Genomic DNA, 22483 nt, shown 5'->3' with positions numbered 1-22483 from the left:
ATTCCATATCCATTCTAGTTTGTTGCTGTTTTCACTTGGACAGCTCTTGTATATAGCTATCACCTAATGTGCTAGAATGACTGCTCCAGGGCCTAAACCAACATTTGCAAATGTGGCTGCCTACAGTTAAGAACTTAAACCCATATTTAGGTACCTGAACTAGTGACCTAATTTTCAGAGTTGCTGAGAACCTGCAGCCCCCACTGGTATCAATGCAAATCTGCAGCCCCCACAGGTATCAATGCAAATCTGCAGCCCCCACTGGTATCAATGCAAATCTGCAGCCCCCACTGATATCAATGCAAACCTGCAGCCCCCACTGGTATCAATGCAAACCTGCAGCCCCCACGGGTATCAATGGAAGCTCCAGGTACTCAGCACATGTAAAAAAACAAACAAACCAGGCCTCTCTTACGCAAAGCGCTTAGGCACATGCTTAAGTGCTTTCCTGAATCGGGGCTTTATTGAGGTGCCAATATATGGATTTAGGTGCCTAACTTTAAACACCCAGCGGGCGTGTGTGTGTGAAAAAATGGGGTAGCACAGGATCGGGTCCAGCATCAGCCCCCACCCTCACCTTGCAGGATCATGGGTCCAGTGACCGCACCTGGAGTAGGCTGCCAGCACTAGGACTGCAGTGGCAGGCGGGCAGGTGGACTGCACACCTGAGCTCCATGCAGCTGAAGTAGGAGACCAGCAGGCACGGGGAAGGGGGTGCAGGGGCCTAGGCTGCAGGGGGCATGGGGAGGCGTGCAGGGGGCTAGGGAAGGAGGTGCATCCAGTGCATGGGGGACAGATTTTAAGTGAGGGGACTGGTAGCTGTGGGCATTCCCTGGATGTGGGGTTAGATCCTGGGGCACAGTCCCTGAATGGGGAGGTTGATGTTGTGGGGCAGTCCTTGGGAGGGCTGGGTACATGGAGAGGGACTGGATGCTGAAGGGGGAAATCCCTGGGGGGAGGGCATTCTGTCCTGGACAGGGCACCTTGTCTCTGCAGGGCAGGAACATGTGCCAGCCCAGTGTTGGGGGGGCAGGGGTCTGGATGCTGGGGTGGACAGTCCCACAGGGGTTCAGTGATGGGGGGCATTCTGGGAGGGGCTGGAGGGCAGTCCCTAGGGAGTGGGGGGGGCTGGGTGCATGGGGAACAGTCCCTGGCTGGGGACTGGGTGTATGGCAGGCAGTCCCTGGCTGGGAGGGGCGCCCTGCACCGGGCAGGGCTCCCCATCTTTGCAGGCAGGCTCTGCAGCTGTGCTCTCCAGGTGCTCAGCCACGCTGCCAGCAGCGTTGTGGAAGTCAGGGTGGCAATACACCATCCCATGCCACCCCTACAATCAATTAATTCATTTTAACAGTTAATGTTTTGACTTATTTTGCTAATTAAAAATGCTCTTGGTAGACGTTTGCCAGTGTTGAAATGAAAGGTACTGTATTGATTTGAATCATATTGCTGTCCTATAACAAATAATAAGCCTTTTTTTTTGGTAGATGTAGATGTATCTTGTGTGGATGTGGCCCACATAACATAATAGTAACTAGGTTGAGAACCACTGTGTTAGACATTAAGTGCAACAGTCTCTCCACCTAAAATACAAATTAAACTACACTTAGAAAGTTGGGTCTTCTCCTTCACTAAGGCAACATAAATGTGATATGACTAGATGAAGAAAACAAACTAGTATTATAGAAAATTACCTGAACAGAAGAGCATCATCTGCAAGAAATTTCGGTAGGTTAGAATCTCGTAAAGCCCTTATTAATACCACTTCCTCATTCAGATCTGGGTTCTCTCTTTTTAGTGACCTGAATTTTAATAAAAAGCAAACACGATGTCTCAGTTTCACTCAATCTATTTTTATACCGATTATTATTCAAGGGTACTGTAGGTGAACTTGTGTAAATAACCTCTCATAAAATGACTCCCTAAGAATTCTAGTACATTTCACTTACACTGTCGAGATAAAATTTTGTGTTAACTCAAAAATCCACTTATTATATCTGAACTCCAACTTTTGACTACTCACCATGTTTCTATTATTTATTCCTCAGAATTCAGTAATACTGGAGTCTGGAAACAATGTTAGCCAATCACATCACCAACAGAAATAAGTGTATCCAGAAAGACTACAGCAAGTTCCATGCAAGCTCGCTACTTATCTTCAGGAGGTAACTAATAGGGTTTGGTTTGGGGTTTGGGTTTTTTTGGACCTCTAAATGTGTCTTCCTTTTAGAATGTAGAAAAAGTGTAGAGCTTTTGAAATTCATATGTTTAATAAGCCATTTTCAGATATTTCTGACGAAGATAGTCAGAATGTATGCAATAATACATATACTGTCTTATGCTCCCAGGCTACATTGTCCCTATAACCAGGTAATTTTTCTATTTTAATGTATTACACTACTGTATAAATGTATTATGTAAAAATCATGCAGTGATCATCCACATTTCATTTACAATAGTTGTAATTACAGAAGGAATATTTCTTAAAACATAAAACTGTTAATATTTCTAAGTATATAAAATTATATTCATACTAATGTTATAGCTCATACAGTACGAGGATACTTACCCAGCCATGACTAATACAGATTTGACTGCTCTCATTCCAAAGTCATAATGATCTTGTTGAGAAAGCTGCTCGCTACAAAGTTTGTACATTTGAGTCATCTTCCTTGCAAGAATTTTACTAGATTCAAATCCTTCAGAATACAGAATCACCTAACGTAAACAAGAGATGGCTACAGTTTTTATTAAAGACTGGAAATTTTTATTTCTAGGGACTCAGTGCTGCTCTCACATTGTCTTCAACTGGCACTGAATGTATGCATATTAATATATGTATCAGAGATAATATAATTTTGCGTTAATTTATTTTAACTATAGTTTTTTACAAACACTCTCAGGTATGCAATCTTCTTCTGTCTACAGGAAATAAAGCATTAAATCAATTTACTTTGGGAAAATATTAAGGGCTAGATCTACAAGCCTTGCATTGGTGAGAATTTACTAATAGAGCCATTTACTTTAATGGGATTACTTGTGTGAGTAAATACTCACCAGTGCGGGGAAGGGTTGCACAGTCTAGCCCTAAAGGATCAAAAGTATGTAATAAAGTATAGCAAATATTTTAAATTATGGACTTATACATCTCTATCCCGATATAACGCGACCCGTTATCATACGAATTCGGATGTAACGCGGTAAAGCAGCACTCCAGGGGGGCGGGGCTGCGCACTCCGGCGGATCAAAGCAAGTTCGATATAACGCGGTTTCACCTATAACACGGTAAGATTTTTTGGCTCCCGAGGACAGCGTTATATCCGGGTAGAGGTGTATTTCTGAGTGACATCAGACATAATATATTTCATGTCCAAACAGAGTAATGCTGTGCGGGATTAACTAAGTGTATTTATGAAAAAACTCCAATTTTCCAGGAAATAGTTTACAAAGAGATCTATGCACAAGCATAACTTCATTAATGGCATATTTGAGAAGACTCCAGGGAGATAGAGAATAGACACTCATGATAATATTGTGGTTCATTACTATTAAATGGTAATATTGCCCTCAAATAAACACTTGCAACATGTTTATTGTATATATTATAGATTAATAGATTAAGGACAAAAGGGATCATTGGTTTGCAGAATGTCAGACTAGATAATCACACAGGCCATAGGACATTCCTTATATTTACAGGTACCTCAGCAATCAAGGCATAATTTGGAACCATCATTGCAAAGGGTCTGAAGAGAGCTTTTAGATTGTCAGGTAGCTCTGTTCGTCCAGCATAGCCAGGATTCATTGTGATGAATGCCACACAGGTCATAACCAACTTTATTTCACGTCCCTCAAACATAAATCGAGAGAGCTGTTTAAAAGAAAGTGAAATGTCAATATACTTTATACTAAATTTCTACAAAAAATAAAATCACACATTCTTTTTTAAAAAGTAGGGCTTTTTTTAAAAGACAGATTACAGATAGTGAATTGTGGTTTGCATTTATATCTGAGTATGAATTCACTTGGATAATGCATTTTTCTTTCTGAGCTTTTGAAAAACCAAATGAAACTACTGGCTTCACACCTGGTTTTAAATGTGAAACAAACAGAAATAAATATGACATCCTGATGAGCACAGCAGACAGCTTTGTGGCATTTCTGGTTATAAAGCAGGGCTTTTCCACAACAGTTGGCTCTGCTAACAGAGGAAGACACCTCTGAGGTTCCACCATGTCTAGAATTAGGATTTGCTGGTTTAGGATCCTTCAATATTGGAGGCTTTGTTTTCAGTTCAGACGCAGAGGACGGTACCTTCAGAGGGATCTGAGGCTGCTTTTTATTTCCTGAGCGGCTAATGACCAATGCAGGCCTCTCAGTTCTCACCAAACCAGCAGTTATGGAACCAGAGGGTTTGGCCCCAGAGCCGCCTGAACTAGAAAAGCTTGAAGCTGGCTCTGATGCTCCTTGAGAGCTCCTGGGGTGAAGTTGCTGCTGATCATGTACCATGAAGGAGCACGTTCTTCCCCCAGCTAAGCCAGATACCTCCTATGGGCATCTGAAGTGGGGGATTCAGCAGAGCAAGAGGCACATCTCTTAAATCCTCACCTCTTCCCCTCTGGATCCATTGTAGGATCCATGAGCCCACACTGAGGTGTTGGAACTAATACAAATGAATAAAAGAAACAGCTTCCATACATAAAATAAACAAAGCTAAAATTTCTAACACTAATCTAACCAACTGAAAACGCTGACAGAGGCACTGAGTTTTTTAAGAGGTTGGATCAGTCTGGTGAGATTCCTGGTCCTCTGCTGCTAGGTAAGTGGTGAGCAGGAACATTTTGTGAGATGGAGCCCCCCTCCTTCTCCACTAAGAATTCCAAGACATAGGGGGCATCGTGCCTATGCCTCACTGCTTGTTGCTTTAGAATATGGGGACCTGATTGTCCATCTGAATCAGGACCACCTGTTGCGAAATCAGGTTTCTGAAAGTCTTCAGTGCATAGCAAACCTGACCCTAGGAACTGAAGATCTGCACTCTGTGGAGGAAGGCTGAATAAGAATAAAAGATAAAAGCCATCCCTCAAAAAGGAGATCTGAGATGAGGCAGAGGTGGATCATTTTTAATCTTCCTGCTTCCTGGAAAGTGGAGTTATAATGCCATTGGATGTTTTCTGTGTAGGACAGGATCTATGGAGATGTACAGGAAAGTGCTTTGTGATCTCTCTAAATGAAAAGCCCGATGGGCCAAACCTACAGCCCATTTACCTGGCCTTTGCCTTAACTCTAAGTAGGGAAGTTAAACAGTGAGGACAGCCACAAAGACCCCTCACATCCATGATTTCAGCTTCAGGGCTGCAATACCATCCATGGTCTGCTATGCAGCCCCTACACAGTGGGGTCACAACAATGGATTCAGGTAGATGAAAACCAACAGCCCTCCCCATGCCTCTTCCCCATACTCTCTCCTCTGCAGGCCTGCTGTGGGGGCCACTGTGAAGCTGTGGTCTCTATGCTCTGCCCCACCCCACACATAAAATCATGCTGGGTTCACAGCTCTCGTTTGAGCCAGAAGATTTAGCCCTGTAGATACGTAAGATATGTTACTAGCAATTATATCTTTCAACAACAGTTGTGACTAAGTTTCCAAATGTGTAGGCAGACTCCTAGTTTTGGAATCCATCACCAGTGTGAACAATTTCTCTCTCCCAATTTTATTAATTTCTTCTGGAATTTCGAAATCTCCATTTACGGAAGGTCACCTCAAGATCTACTCTTTTCTACTGTGAATAAATCCAACTCCCCTAATACTTTTACATAATTCAGAATGGAACCGGGCATTATCTGAGTTGCTGTGTACATACATATCCTTCATTTGGTATGATGACACACAGAGGGACCACAGACTGGAATGTTCAGGAATGGAATTAAAAGTAAGTAATAATTTATCAGACTCTTTAGAGAGGAGCTTAAAAATGGCAGAAGGCAAGGATGTTTAATATTCTGTGACTAAGAAAGTGTGCATGAAAGAAAAGTACTGACAAACGCTAAATTAGGCAAGAAATTAGATGGATTTGTTTTACAGAATTCAACTGAAATTAATTTGATGGTCTCTAGTGGGCACTGAAATTAAGTGAAAATAGCATAAGTGTTACAGGTCAGAATTAATTAACATCCACAGAGTTGTGCTGGGAAAAGCTTTTGAACAATAATCCACTTTATTAAACACTAAAAAATAAAGATTTAACTACATTTTCCTGAAAAATAAGAATCTGAAGAATCTAAAAGTTTAATATCTGAACATTAAATAAAATTAATAATGGAGGACCAGTCCTCTTGTCATATGACTTGGTGATTTTAATTCAACATCATGAAACATGCCATCACAGACCCAATTCTACAAACAGTGACTATTGAGTACCTTTTCTCCAGCATGTAATCCCACTGACTTCAATGGGACTACGTGCAAGAATAAAGATATGCACTGTGACGTTGCACTCTATATGATTTTATGAAAATATGTTAATGAGTGCGAATATAATGTAACTGGAATATGCTTCATGCAAAAGGTCTCTTGTAAGGTATCATTACAAAGCTTATAATCTACTGAGTATGGTCATCCTATTTGTATGTATGTATCATTCTTGTATCTGAAACTAGAAATATGAACTATAACTCTGAGGGCCTATTGTAATTATGCAAAGTGTGGGCCATTAATGGTCGTTTGGAATCTTGATGGCTCCCATCAACCAGGACAATTGACTGTAGATGGCTCTGTTTTACTTGTAAGTCTTCCTGTATACCTTTGTGCTGGCAAGTGTGTAATGAAGTCTTACAGTGACATGTGATCATGTCACCTGAACTGGAATCCATCTTTAACCTGGTGCTTTTCCATTTAGAAGGAGGAGTGGGAACCCAGAGAGGGAAAAAGGATTCCCGCCTTGTGCAAAGCTATATAAGGGAGTGGAACAGAGCAAAAGGGGCTGCAATCATGAGAAATCCCGTAGCTACCACCTGTGCTGGAACAAGGGCTGTACCAGGGGAAAGGATTGTGCCCAGACTAGAAAGGAGTCTAGTGTGTGAAAGAAGCTTATTGGAACATCTGAGGGTGAGATTTTATCTGTATTCAGTTTTCTTACTCTATTAGGTTTAGACTTGCATGTTTTATTTTATTTTGCTTGGTAATTCACTTTGTTCTGTCTGTTATTACTTGGAACCACTTAAATCCTACTTTTTGTATTTAATAAAATCACTTTTTACTTATTAATTAACCCAGAGTATGCAGTAATACCTGGGGGGGGGGGAGCAAACAGCTGTGCATATCTCTCTATCAGTGTTATAGAGGGTGAACAATTTATGAGTTTACCCTGTATAAGCTTTATACAGGGTAAAACGGATTTATTTGGGGTTTGGACCCCATTGGGAGCTGGGCATCTGGGTGTTGGAGACAGTAACACTTCTTAAGCTGTTTTCAGTTAAGCCTGCAGCTGTTGGGGGACGTGGTTCAGACCTGGGTCTGGGTTTGTAGCAGGCAAGTGTGTCTGGCTCAATCTAGGCAGGGCACTGAAGTCCTAAGCTGGCAGAGAAAACAGACTCAGAGGTAGTCAAAGCACATCAGGTGGCAGTCCCAAAGGGGGTTTCTGTGATCCAACCCGTCACATGCACAGTAGCAAGTCTTTGCTGGATCAGGCCCATCCATAGTTGTCATTGTTTAGCACCCTTGCTGGAAATCTCATAATAAAGGATAAGGACTGAATGGATGTGGAGAATAGAGACTCAACTACCCTCGGACCCTTACAAGTGACCTCGCTAGGTCAGGGTTATGGCACATTTTTGGAGAAGCTTGCATTGCTGCAGTCCGTGCTGTACCTCTACTGTGCTTAAATAAAGGATTTAAGATCTCAGTGATGTCAGTCTAGATCTCTTCACAAGCATGACATTCATTAAAAATGTACATAAAACACTACATGTGTTTTAATATCTAATAAAAAAGATATTACCTTTGCAGCTTTAGCATTCCTAATAGTAATCAGCTGCTGAGCAATCACAGACAGAACTTCAATATCAATTCGGTTAAATTCATCAAAGCAGCACCATGCTCCAGACTGGGCCAAACCACTGAAGAATCGTCCCATCATCTGAAATCACAGCACCGTCATAGCTTAACACTGCACTGACATGTCTCAAGTTCTTCAAAAGCTATGAAGCTAGTGAGTCCAGTTTGAGAGAAATGGAGAGGAAGAAGAAATGTCACTTTGTGGAAGAAAGAAAAACTGGCTTATTTATACAGCACGGTAGGGCCCCCCATTCTGACTGGAACATGCATCCAGACCACTGAATGAGGCAGGGGTCCTGGGAATAAACAGCATGTTATTCTGTAATTAAAGCTGCATACGCACAAGGCGCAGAATAGAATGTTTATAGTAAAAAGCCCAGAATGATTCCAATCAACTTGTAAGCCATATTTTTATGCATACTTGCTTCTGATCAGCTTTATGTTGTAAAGCACTTCAAGATACTTTCATCTTGTGGGCTAATTTCGAACTAAAAAAAAATAAAGACAATTAAGGAGCAGAGCGAGAGAGAGAAAAGAGGCCCTAAAACAGAGGTTCTCAATCCTTTAAATAGAAGAGAAAAAGAAAAATGGGCCTTGGAAGTAGAAATAAATGTCAAGGGAAAACTGACATCAGAGAGTATCTGCACCGGATCTGACCACAGGAGAATTATACACCCATGGGGAAAAAACCAGAATCTCTTAAAAAATTATTTTATTGCCACATGCTGTATATTAAAACGCTTTCTTAGAAAAATATCTTTATTACAATTAATAGTATGAAAAAAGTCCATGTTCTCTAAAAAGATGTCACATGATTTGTGAAATCCAAAACTTTCCCTGAACTCTATTCTACACTGTTTTCTTATAAAATTAGTACAATCCAATCAGCTCAGAATTGAGACGTTAAATGCTGACATACAAAATTCTCAGTAAAAGTGCCCAAATTTCCCTTTACACTGCTCAGCTGGTGCAAGGGAACATGGTCTGGCCACTGCTGAGCATTTCCCAGGCAGAAAGGCATTCCAAAGTGGTGTCAAGCTGGTGGAGACAGCTCCTACACCAGCCTAGTCAACCTGGCACAGGGGGCTGGTGAAGGGAGGCAGTGGGTGTGATAAGGCAGACGGGTCGGGAGGGGATGGAGTGGACACCCTATGGCAAGTGTCAGCTAGTGAATGGTCCCTTAGGGAACCATAGGCAGCTGTCATATTAGAACAGGTTTATGTCAGGCCCAGGGCTGATACCACCAGCCCCTACAAACTGAACGCATCTTGGCAAAACAGAGAATCTAGCCCAAGATAAGATTTTTAAAAATGCAGTTCAAAAGGATAGGGAAACTTGTTATTATGGACACATCTTCCCCAAACCTGCCTTTTTAAACATCCAAAATGCTTGCGGCCAATGCTTTTCTTCCTGATGGAGAAGGGGAACCTATTTTATATTTATCTATATCGCTCTAATTTCTTAAAAACTTCCCGGACTGCCTCACTCTTTCCTAATGATAATTAAGATTTTTTTTGTTAATTTTAACGTGTCTGCAATTTCTTTTTTTTTTCTTTTCATCACCCTCCCCTCTCCTTTGTCATAGTGCAAAGAGCTAATTCTGTGGTAGGGCAAAATTACAGCGCCATTTCTATGGAGAGATTCTATAAAGGCTGGGCACATTGATCCTATTTATACTGTAGTAGACCTAAACAAAAGGAAGACTGGCTTTGTGGTTAAGATACATGACTACAAACCCAAGAGCCCTGGATTCTACTCTCAGCTCTACCGTTCATTTCCTATGTGACTGTAGACAAGTAACTTCACAGGGACAAATGGAGCATTGAGTTTTGTCTGTGCAATCCCACTGACTGCATTGAGATTGCTCATATTAATACATTTACTTCTCATACCTTGTAATCCAAACCATCAGAGCAGTTAAACACAACACACTGGATGGCAAGTGCTTTGGCAAGGTCTTTAGTAGTCTCTGTTTTACCAGTTCCAGCAGGTCCAGCAGGAGCTCCACCTAAGTCAAGCTGCAAAGCTCCCATAAGGCAAAGATAGCAGCGATCCTGTTGAGATTCATACGGTATTGTTACATGTGGAAGAGTAGGTATTTGCCAAAGCTTCTGCTACTTTTCACTTTTTCTGATTTGTTTTAAACACTTCATAAGCCTGCTGACATATTTACAAATACTCTATGTATAAGGTGATAGCAAATAGTATGGAGCAGATCCTTACTTGGAGCTCCCCATGGAGCTGTGACAATTTACGCCAGCTGAAGCTCTGCTCTAATGTATTTAAATCAGCACAAACTGTCCAAAATACACCATTAAAAAGTGTAGCTCAGTATATTAGCATACAGTGGGCTAAATTCTGAAGTCCTCATTCTGGTAAAACTCCCATTGCCCAATGTTATTACATTCCTTATTGCACACGAGCCTGATTTTCCAATATGCCAATTTGGATGGTTCACTGCAGCCAAAAACTCAGTACAAAGCCTGTCCACAAATATTCCTGAATTTTCCATGTAATAGAAAATGCCCAGATGTGTTGAATATTGGCTGAATTAGACATCTCTGCATAGGTATAGATGAACATCTTGAGTCCTTTCACCAAAGGTGTAACTGGTAATAGTAACAGGCTGTTATCTTCCAGGGCACTTTAGTTTTATTTTGCTGCAAAAAGGTAACACTAAGAAGGAGTATAAGCCCCTCTTTTGTACAGTGCTACACGTCAATCCCATACTAAAAGATTTCTAAATACCAACTACCTATCTACGGGTTATTCACTACTAATACTTCTAACGCAACAAACCTCTATCTAAATAATGATAAAGAGTATAAGTAAATACATACAGTCAGTGGGGTTATCACCAATCTTGGACATGCTCCTAGGTATTCATAGCCATAAGTATACTGGGATAAAGCCATCCTAGCAACACAGTTATCCAGATCAAGATCCCAATAATAACGTAGTTGTCTTTGCCATTCAAAATTGTCAACAGTGTCCACCTACAGAGATAATACACAATGCATTTTTGAATAATGTGATTCAAAGCAGTTAGCATTTTGTACAAAAATATCCGTTATTTTGGCATAAACAGTTGCTTTACCTTTTCTGCCACAAGTTCACTGACGATATCTCTTGCATGTACATCAATAGTTATCAACGCTGTTATAATATTTCTGTGTAATTTTGGAAGAATACCACGGACTAATCCAGCCAGTGCATTTAACCTCTATAAATGAATAAATAAAGTGTTAAAGTATTTTCTCACTGCACTGAAAATATCAGAACTTTAAAATAGGTGGTCAGGTCTTCAGCAGGTACAAATTAGCACAGCTCCAGGATACATCTCTAACTAAGCTGTGAAAGTTTAAGAAATAAAATTGCACATTTCTGGAGATATTGTGGTTATTTAGAATATAGTTGTTTTACATCTGAGGGTCATTAAAATAAAGCTTGCATTCATTTCTTCCCATTTTTGACTGCTTTCAAACGGTTCTCAACACAGATAAGAAAATATATATATATAAACTTAGCAGCTCTAAACCAACTGAAGTATATAAAATCATTTAAGAGATTACAGAAAATCAAACAGCCTGGTGACATGGAAGCTGACTACTGTATTTCCCAAATATCAGCTCCATTGGGGAGCCAAATATTATCAAACACCATCTTGAAAGTATTGGCACTTAGCATTTGACCACTACACACTGAAACCCCTACCCACTCTGGCTAACCCTCACAGAAAAAGCCCTATGCATAGCTCACCAGAATCAGACTCTGAGCCCCAGTCACATGGCCAAAAGACCATTTTGAGCAACGTTGGCAGAGATGAGCACTCACAATTCCCTCAAAGCCATCATTCCATAGAAGCAGGGTATAAATACCCAGCCCCTCAAGCCATCCCTCAGTTCTTCTGCCTCCAGAAGCCTTGTTTGGAGATGGGCTCCAAAGCAGAGTTAAGGATGAAGGGTCAGTGAGGCTTGATGGAGGCAATGCAGTTGGAGAACAAGTTACTGTTTGCAAGATTCTCCTTCATGATCTTGCTTCTGTGAAGCTCTATTGCAGGACGCTAGTTAGTACTGACCTCCCCGAGATAGTGGCCTGAGGAACCTGGCAAGTTTAACAGTGACTGCAGCACAGCATTTCTAAAACCAGCATCTGCTCTTGATGTCACATCGAGCAAACAGTGACTTGTGAACATATGAACAAAATTCCATGCAGCAAGCCCTACCGCTTTCAGCTGAAGCCACAATCTCTATACTTGTCCTTAAGACGACTATTCCCCTGATGGAGTACGCCCTAAGGTGGCTCAGGCACGTGAACATCAGCTGGTTCACAACGGGACTGGATACACAGACTTAGCCACTTAGCAGAATTTTACTTTCTTTTTAAAAATTAATTAAAAACTAATTTTCAAGCATGGCAAACAAAACGTTAAATTCATTTGATGCCAAACCACACATACAAACTCACATCAACATTTATTTTTTCAAAGTCACTTAAAGCTTTTAAGTGATCATGATCTTCTCCTTCTAAGCACTGAGTCAGATCACGGCACCACATGAGCTGGGAAACAGTCAGGACAACCTGTAGAAAGGAAACATAAAAATACCATCGATACGTCTTAGAGAAGTTGGCAGAGTAGGAACTCAGATACAATAATGATGGGGTCACATAAATAAGCAAGGCCGTGATCCTGCAAGCATGCATGGGCTTAAATTGGACAACTCATGGGCTTAAAACTAAGCATATGTTTAGATGTTTGCAGGATCAAGGCCAAAGTAAGTGGATAGGTGTGACATACCAGGGTGCTATGCAAACCAATGGAGGGCTGTGCCATCCCTGCCCTGCAACCTTGGGTGCCTTACAATGCCTTGCTGAAGTAGCTCCCACAAACAACCGTCCAGCATGTAAGCCACACTCTGAGTGTCTGTGTGTAACTAGGGTTATGCTCTGGCTTTTATACTGCAGGGTGACTCCAACATGCTCCCAGTCCTGGATTTTCCCCAAGGACACTCCAAATATATTAAGTCCATTATTCCTTTAAGGGAAGAAATACACAGCTGCTTCTTACTTTAGAGTTGCCCAGACACTTTAACTTAAACACACTGGATTAGACAAAATAATAAAACAAGTTTATTAACTACAAAGAGATTTTAAGTAAGTAGAAATAAAGAGGCATAAAAATAAAAAATGATTACAAGAAAATAAAGATAAAACACTTTCTAGTGCCTAATTTAACGAACTATATTAGATTCAAACAAAGTTTCTCACCACATGCTTCTAGTAGCAATACTGACAAAACTCATGGAGTCAGGATCCCTCCCACAGAGTCCAATGGCTGTTTTCTTTGTCTTCTCAGGTGCAGAGAACGAGGTGGGCAGGGAGACAGAAAAGGGTGTCTTGGGGGTGTTTGCCTCTCCTTTTTATAGTTTTTTAGTCCCTCTTTGAAAATCATTTCCAGTGAGAACCAAGAGACAGGCAGTCTGCTAGAGGAAGGATGTTCCCTGCATGGCTTTTTCACCTATGCGCGCTTTCCTTATTTTCTCCCTTGATGACTCTGTTTATTGCTTAAACCCAAATGAAGACAAGCATATTCTCCTTTTTCCAAGACAGGTATGTTTGATGAGTTTGGTGCTACGTGACTCTGAACATGGGTTTTTAATGTCATACAGGGAAACTTATAACTTTAGGCATAAAGCTGCCAGACACATTTTACCATGCTATTACTGATCAGCAAGTTATATGTCTTCAAGTGTGAACACAGGGGTGTATTCTATCACAGTAGGCAAGAAAGATCACACAAAAATTAGTGTGGCTTACCTGAGATGGGTGTCCAGCAACAACCCATTCCATTCTCACTCTGGTTTGATAATCAGCAATAGCAGCTTTAGTCAGGCGTCTAAGAGAAGAGAACATGGCTTCTTCTACTTTACTAAGCCAGTCTTCTACATTTCCTCTGGCCTTAAGTCCTTTCCCTAAGCCAACCTACAATCAAAAGCTGTGTTAACCATGGAGGTACTATTTCCTCTGAGTTTATACGTTCATACCTTGATACTGTAGGTGTTTTCTAGGATCATTGATGGCACAGCAAAAAAATACTAAGCCTGATTCACCAGTGTACTACTCCATAGGACAAGAAGCAATGGGCTTAAATTGCAGCAAGGGAGGTTTAGGTTGGACATTAGGAAAATGTCCTAATGTCAGGATGGTTAAGCACTGGAATGAGTTGCCTAGGGAGGTTGTGAAATCTCCATCACTGGAGATTTTTAAGAGCAGGTTAGACAAACCCCTGTCAGGGATGGTCTAGATAATACTTAGTCCTGCCATGAGTGCAGGGGACGGGACTAGATGAGCTCTCGAGGTCCCTTCCAGTCCTGTGATTCTATCATTTTTATGCCAGTGTAATGCCACTGAAATCTAAGGAGCTCTAGCCTTATAAACCTGGAGTAATGCAGTGATGGATCTGGCCTATTCTGTATTTTATTCATATATAACAGTTGTGTTTCTAACTTTTTCCTTTCAAGTACTGTATATATGGAAAATATATATTTACTGGAAACAGATTAAAAGAGTAATCAAAATATTTACTTACCCTCTCTCCCTCGGGTGACAACATTGCTAAAATATCATTAGTAAAAACCTTTTCTTCTCCCTCAGATGGAGTCATCATGGCAAACTCTAGTTTAGAAATTGAATCAAAGCATTTTCTTAAATGAGGCTGAACTGCTTGAGGATTGCGAGTCTGGGCCAAGATTTCCAGGAGTTCATCGTTTGATAAAAAGTAAAACCTGTTTGATAAACAAAAGAACTTTAGATGCAAAATATTTGACACAAAAATTAAAAAAAAAAAAAAAAATCTCATGTTAGCTAAAAATAGTACAATTTGGAAGAATTTTATAGTATAACTAAAGATTCTTGCCATTTGTATTAGTAGCAGACAGTATAACATTAAATCAAATATATGCCTTCTATTGATGTCAATCATCAGATTGCACGGATTGTTTGCCATGACTTTTACTAACCTGGGGAAGATAACTCGCTTGGACTCCAAATAAGCCTCTAGGCATTTTTGAATTTGATCAAGTAGCCCATTGTTATTCTGAAAAGTCTCTAAGAGGCCTATGAAGAGAAAAAAGATTACTTGAGAAAACAGTGTAGTGAGAATAAAAAAACAAAAGAGAAATACTGTGATTAAAAGTGCAAGGAAAAACTCCGCTTTTTATAAGCTATGGCTGAAACCCTCTCACCAGATAAAACTAAATATTGTTACGTGTTAATAATTTCAATGCACATTTTAGGGCTTGCAAAGAATTCACCTATGAAACCGGGGCACATATTCAATTACTGCTTCACCCACTGAACTCATTTCAATTTAATGCTACATGGGCAAAACTCCTATCCCTCACATGAAGCCTGAGTAAACAAACAGAGGATCCTGCCCCAGGGTTATAGGTGAAAGAACTCATCCTTCACAACACAGTCAGGGCACTTGACAGCCCCCAGCTGCTCCTTGGCCGCTACTCCAACCACTGGGCTGTAATAGTGGCTATGAGCTACCCAGGCACAGGGATGTGCGCCATTTTATGGCTCCAGTGCGCCTTGCCCCCCCTATCCTTCTGTGCCACCCTGGAAAAAGCCAAGATTGAGCAGTACTCAGTGGTGAATACGAGAGATCCCCTGCCTGTGGCTTGGATGCCTTGTGCAGGAAAATATTTCATAAAATCCAGCAAGTGTCCATTTTGTTTCTTAAAATATTGTACATTCTGTAGACTATGAAAAATGTCAATGGACAGAAAGTGATTCAAACAACCAAAGAAGTCTAAAAACCAGTAAAAAGGTCCTAATATTCTACAAACAAAAGTGGATTCTGCAGGAATGCAGCAGCAGAAAGCTGAATGTTTTGGCTGCTGCAAATTTTACTGTAATCCAAAATGAACTCTCCTACCCTGGCAAATGAAAGAGTTAGTGTCCGGTGCCACTTAGTACCTGGATCTTAATGCTTAACATGGAAAACCTTGAGTCTGATTTTCCATTGCCCTGCACCTTCTGAAGTCATTGACACCATTCAAAGTGAGTTTTAAATAGTTCATAATCAGAATAGTAATGATTTCTCCCACTGTGCACTTCACTCCTGTGTGCATTTGCAGGATCAAGCCCTTAAGGAAGACTTTACAAGTCAGGTTAGTGAAGTAGGGGAGAGATGGAAAGATGAGTGTAACGGGGTGGCTTGCGACAAGGATCGCCTGGTTCCGCTATAAAGCACAACAGGAAGCTGAGTGGAGGATGCTCAGGGAGATCAGAGGCAGCTGGGAGTTACTGGGCTCCAACAGAAAGACTTGGGACTCACAGTGTGTTTACACTTAAAATGCTACAGTGGCACAGCTGGACCGCTGCAGCTGCGCTGATGTAATGCTTCAGTGTAGACACTACCTATGCCAATGGGTGTAGGCAATCCACCTCCCTGAGAGGCAGTAGCTAGATTGACAGAGGACAGTGCTATCTACACCGGGGGTTAGGTCGGCTTAACTACACCGCTCATGGGTGTGGATTTTTCACACCCCTGAGCAACGTAGTTAAGCCAACTTAATTGTCTAGTGTTGATCATGCCTGAGACTACAGGCACGAAAGGCCTGGGAGGACCCTGATAATTGGTTAAATGCATGGAATTGAACTGTTTTGTGGATAAAACAAGGAGGGTAGTACTGGATGGAAAGAGAGACTCTACAAGAGTAAGAAAAGACTCCAGCCAGGTACGATTGAAAGTGGATTGCCAAAGCAGAGAAGAAGCTGCAAAGAAAAGACTTGGGAGAGGAGAGAAACCTCCAGACTGATTTTTTGCTTTCTGCTTTATATCAATAAACTAGACATGGGGCATGGCTACACTTGCGAGTTAGAGAGCATTAAAGCAGCCCTGTGCGCTCTAACTCACGACGCGTCCACACTGGCAAGGCACGTAGAGTGCTCTGACTCCGCGGCTACAGCGCTCCTGGTAATCCACCTCGGCGAGAAGCATAACGTTTGATGCGCCCCCGCTGGAGCACCGTGGCGCCAGTGTGGACGCCCTGCTCTGTTAATGCGCTCTGATCGGCCGCCAGAAGTGTCCCACAATACCTGTTCTAGCCACTCTGGTCATCACTTTGAACTCTACTGCCCTGCCCTCGGGTGACCAACTGTCAGACCTGCCCTTTAAATTCTCTGGGAATTTTGAAAATCCCCTTCCTGTTTGCTCAGCCAGGCGTGGAGTGCTCTCAGCGCATCTTTCCAGGTGACCATGCCTCCACCCGCCAGGCGATCCCCAGTATGGAGCAATGGCGAGGTGCTGGACCTCATCAGTGTTTGGGGGGAGGAAGCTGTCCAGTCCCAGCTGCGCTCCAGCCGTAGGCATTATGATACCTTCAGGCAGATATCAAGGGACATGATGGAAAGGAGCGCACTGCAGTGCAGGGTTAAAGTGAAGGAGCTGCGGAATGCCTACCGCAAAGCCTGTGAGGCAAACAGCCACTCCAGTGCTGCCCCCACGACCTGCCGTTTCTAAAAAGAGCTGGACGCAATACTGGGGGGCGACCCCACCTCCACCCCGAGTACCACCATGGACACTTCAGAGCCCAGTTCAACAAGGCAGGAGGAGGAAAGCGGGAGCGAGGGTGCTGAGGAGGAAGACACCCCGGCATCCCTAGATGCATGCAGCCAGGAGCTGTTCTCAAGCCAGGAGGAAGGTAGCCAGTCGCAGCGGCCAGTGCTTGGGGAAGGACAAACACCAGAGGACGTGCCCAGTAAGCGGCTTTTATTTTGGGAAGGAAGTTATTCGGTGCGGGCTCTTGGGGCGAGGAGGGTTAGGTCTGCATGCATGGACAATTTTCGCTCTCCGAAGGCTGGTTTAACTCAAAGTGCTCTACATCTGCAAGTGTAGCCATGCCCTTGGATGCAGGAGCATTATTGGACAAAAAAGCCTGTATGGAGTTTATTTAAGGAGCCCTCTGAAAGGGGAAACTGAGGCAATGGGCTGTGTGCAGAGCTTTCTTGAAGCCATCAGGGTGTGGTTGGGAGGTGGAAAGGCCACTTGATGACAGTGAGGGAAACTGATTGATAGAAAGACACAAAATATAGGGGAATAGGTAGAGAACATAATGTAGAGAACGGTTGCAAGGAGAGAAAGTAAAAAGGAGACAGGATACTGAAAACAATAATGGAAGATATATATTATGAGTGGGAAGAGAAGAGATAGCAGAGTGAAAGTAGGGAGAGAATGCATAAAGAGAGCAAATGAGCTATAGCAAGTTACATTTTGAATATATATTAAACAGAAAGTTGATTGACAACATATTGCAATTAAATGCAGTACATAGTAAACAGGACACAATTGTCTTATTCCTTTACGCTGCAGGGGGAGTGGCCTTGGGGTGGAGCAGTACAGGTATTTTTCATCCTACTAACAGACATAAGTGTTAGGCTAGCAAGTGCTGAATAAGGATTAACATCACCTACAATGGCTTATACATTGATTGGGATAATACACCATTATTTTATACCAGGCTGAGTAGCAGCACGAAGAGCATTTGGCAGACGATTAACTTTTCTCATTATTTCCTTCCAGGACTTATCCACCTGTAAGAACATCTTTGCCTCTCCAGGTAGCTGCCTCTGTATATCAGGAGCACTAAAAATACTTTCTAAGTAAAGCCAGTTTCTCTGACATGTCAACCACTCTTCCTAGAAAAAAAAGGAAAACTTGAGCAATTAGTCCCCATCCTTACAAAGGAGAATTATTGAAATACAGTCTGAATTTTCAAATTAGGAAGCAGAAGAAAATCCACAAATATTAAACATGAATCCTCCATAAGATTTCAGATATCCACCCTTAGGCCTGGTCCACACTAACCCCCCACTTCGAACTAAGATACGCAACTTCAGCTACGTGAATAACGTAGCTGAAGTCGAAGTACCTTAGTTCGAACTTACCGCGGGTCCAGACGCGGCAGGCAGGCTCCCCCGTCGACGCCGCGTACTCCTCTCGACGAGCAGAAGTACCGGCGTCGACGGCGAGCACTTCCGGGATCGATCCCAGAAGATCGATTGATCGTGTCTAGACAAGACGCGATAAATCGATCCCAGAAGATCGATTGCTTACCGCCGGACCTGGAGGTAAGTATAGACCTACCCTCAGACTGTCAAAACTTCAATATTCATGACACAATTTTAGCCCTTTGGCTCAACTATCAGACATTTGATGAGACAGTGTGCACTTTGCCCCCCACCCTCCAAAGATCTCCTAAGATAATTTTCTATATGGCAAATTGTATGGTCACGAAGAACGTACATTTCCAATACACTCACCAAGTAAACTCTATTTGATAACATGCTAGGCTGCTTTGAAAAATCTGGCAAATCTTCTTGGACATTTGTCAGATTCTCTCTTAAATTGCGATTTATTAATTTTTTTAAAAAGGGGGAAAACAAAGGATATAATATATGCTGCTTGAGAAGAACCTTTATTTTATGACATGTGACAGGCTGCAAGAGACTGACTTGGCCACCAGCAAACAAAGGGTTAACTGCAGGTCTGCTGCCTTCTTCCCTTGCATGAAGATTAGCAGGATGGTGCTGGATATTGCAGGCCAATCGGGTTCTCCAGCCGCACAAAGATGTCATACTATGAGGTGGTATCTCCACAAGGCTTTTTTGCCCCAAACTTCCTACTGTGGCTACTACTCTGGCAGCTCCACTGGAGGTAGCAACATTAGAAGCGTTGGTGTAAGCAGAGCTCCAGACTGCCAGCATTTTCAGCACCATGTCCCCTAACCCTGCTCAGAGTAGGTCTACAGAGCACCGGCAGCTATTGGTGCGATCAGTGGAGTTGCAATGGTGGTAGCAACAGTGAGAAATTATAGAGAAATAAGCCTCAGGCTCTGTTCATTGTTACCCTACAGCCTCTCTGCACCAGCTAGGCCGGCACAAAGGGGACACAGGATAGGTACAATCCCGCTCCAGGTGATACTGGCCCCCGGGGATATATCTGCGCTGCAATTAGACCCCGGGGCTGGCCCGTGCAAGCTGACTTGGGATCGCAGGGCCCGGGCTAAGGGGCTGTTGAATTGCAGTGTAGACATTCAGGCTCAGGCTGCAGCCCGAGCACTGGGACCCTGCTACCTCTTCCCTACCTGAGCATGCTTAGGACCTCTTGTTTTCTCCTGTTTCTGACCAGTGCTGTGTGAGCCCCTCCCAGTGCTACGTCTGCAGAGGAAGAGAGCTGGCCAGTGTTGCTTCTCTTTCTAATATTAATGTTTTACTGTTGCTAATTTTAAAATCACACATTCACATTTTCCTTTAGTTTCAATATTTTGAATAATTTTCCAATCATTTATACTACGGGCATTTCAATTTAGGTCCATATGCTTCAAGTATTATTTAGGCCAACGGGGCCTTGTATATTGATCCTCAATTGATCATCTGCAGTATTTCAGTGCAGAACCCTTCCTCTACCCATGACATTAGCCCTGTCCACCCCACAGCTGATGAACTGGCCACTATTTTCGCTCAATTACATGTACCCAACCCAGAATCGCTCCCAGCTATCACACTTTCTGGCAAGAAGTGCCTCATGTCAAGAACTCAAAGCTGACCTTGTCATCCCCACTCCAGCAGCAAGGCACCAGCTACCCCACTTTGCAAGGGGCTTGGACCTTGCCTCCCATAGGCTGCTGGACCCACCCACCACCCACACCAAGACCTGGAGAGATCTGATACCACTACTACTGAACGCTCTTACTATGCACCCTAGCTTCTCTCTGCTTGCGGCCAACACACACTTCCAATTTGCAGAAGCCATTCACTTGCCAGTTAGATAGCATTCCCAGGGTGAAAGTTAAACAAATACAGTATAAGCTCATTATTTGGACTGTGTAAGTCACTGACACATTCTGAATGATGGGTTTCCCAACAAATATAAGATCAATGGGGACTTTGTGACATCACCTTGTAAAATGAGGTTAAAAAAAAAAGATCTCCTTTCAAGTAATTTCAACATATACAGTATTTTAAAATAAACTAGAACTCCACCACTTTGTCCTTTATTTGAGACTCAAGCTAAGTCCTAAGAAGCTGTTTTGTTGTTTGCTACTCACCAACGTTTGACTAAATAAGGAGAGCTGCTTTTGCCATTCATCAACACGTGCTTTCAGAGGGCCCACATATCGTGAGGAGGCTATAGTTGCTACATTAATAGTGCTGTCGTCAAGAAGAACCTTAAATAAGAAGTACACAGTCTGTCAGTTACTGTCTGGGGACCTGATTCTCCACTAGCAATGATCAAAATAAAATGGATGAAGGTATGTTATTTCAATACAAATGGTTTGTTGCCTAAAGTTTTAGTTGAATCAAATTTTGGCTGAAGTGTATGCTATAATTTCATAACATATTTTCCAAATCACAGAAATTAGGCCCTGATCCTGCAAATGGCTCTGCACAGATCATAGAATCATAGAATATCAGGGTTGGAAGGGACCTCAGGAGGTCATCTAGTCCAACCCCCAACAGACCCAAGCGCCTGCAAAAAGGGTACACCGTTGCAGGAGAGGGGTTCTAGATAGGTTTTATGCAGTCATCCAGCTGATATTAGTTCTTCTAGTTCTAATGTTTGATATTAACCAAAGTATCTATAATTTATTAAGATAATTACATATGTAATAGATACTGCAATTGTTAACTTTGGAGAAAAAACGGTTACTCACCTTTGTAACGGTTGTTCTTCGAGATGTGTTGCTCATATCCATTCCAATTAGGTGCGCGCGCGCCGCGTGCACGATCGTCGGAGAATTTTCTACCCTAGCAACACCCGGTGGGTCGGCTGGGGAGCCCCCTGGAGTGGCGCCTTCATGGCGCTGGATATATACCCCAGCCGACCCAGCGCCCCCTCAGTTCCTTCTTGCCGGCTACTCCGACAGTGGGGAAGGGGGGTGGGTTTGGAATGGATATGAGCAACACATCTCGAAGAACAACAGTTACAAAGGTGAGTAACCGTTTTTTCTTCTTCGAATGCTTGCTCATATCGATTCCAATTAGGTGACTACCAAGCCTTATCTAGGCGGTGGGGTCGGAGTGAGACATCGCTGAGTGCAGAACCGCTGATCCAAATGCAGCATCATCTCTAGACTGCTGTACAAGCGCATAGTGAGCGGCAAAGGTGTGAACCGATGACAAAACTGCCGCTCTACAAATGTCATGGATCGGGACGTGAGCCAGGAAGGCAGTCGAGGAGGCTTGGGCCCTCGTGGAGTGGGCGGTGAGGCGCGGCGTCGGGGCATCGGCCAAGTCGTAGCAAGCACGAATACAGGACGTGATCCAAGAGGAGATACGTTGCGAGGAGACCGGTAGGCCTTTCATCCGGTCAGCCACTGCAACGAAGAGTTGAGTCGTCTTCCTAAACAGCTTCGTACG

At 42.7% G+C, this 22483-nt stretch overlaps 1 protein-coding gene across 1 annotated transcript in view; it reads right to left on the bottom strand.

Annotated features, from left to right (window-relative positions):
- The window catches only part of DNAH6 (dynein axonemal heavy chain 6), a 180585-nt gene that overhangs the window by 119879 nt on the left and 38223 nt on the right, over positions 1-22483 (bottom strand). Inside the window, exons 20-32 of the mRNA XM_065405933.1 lie at positions 21172-21291; positions 18580-18760; positions 15073-15169; positions 14643-14838; positions 13871-14035; positions 12521-12634; positions 11151-11276; positions 10894-11049; positions 9946-10107; positions 7998-8135; positions 3701-3868; positions 2567-2715; positions 1692-1799 (exon numbers count right to left, since the gene is read on the bottom strand). Of these exons, the coding sequence (XP_065262005.1) occupies positions 1692-1799; positions 2567-2715; positions 3701-3868; positions 7998-8135; positions 9946-10107; positions 10894-11049; positions 11151-11276; positions 12521-12634; positions 13871-14035; positions 14643-14838; positions 15073-15169; positions 18580-18760; positions 21172-21291 (1880 nt within the window). The remainder of the gene's footprint in view (positions 1-1691; positions 1800-2566; positions 2716-3700; positions 3869-7997; positions 8136-9945; positions 10108-10893; positions 11050-11150; positions 11277-12520; positions 12635-13870; positions 14036-14642; positions 14839-15072; positions 15170-18579; positions 18761-21171; positions 21292-22483) is intronic.

The sequence above is a fragment of the Emys orbicularis genome, chromosome 6 (assembly GCF_028017835.1).
Source record: "Emys orbicularis isolate rEmyOrb1 chromosome 6, rEmyOrb1.hap1, whole genome shotgun sequence".
Classification (NCBI taxonomy): Eukaryota; Metazoa; Chordata; order Testudines; family Emydidae; genus Emys; species Emys orbicularis.
The sequence above is the reverse complement of the archived record's forward strand: the minus strand, read 5'-3'. Positions and strand labels throughout refer to the sequence as shown.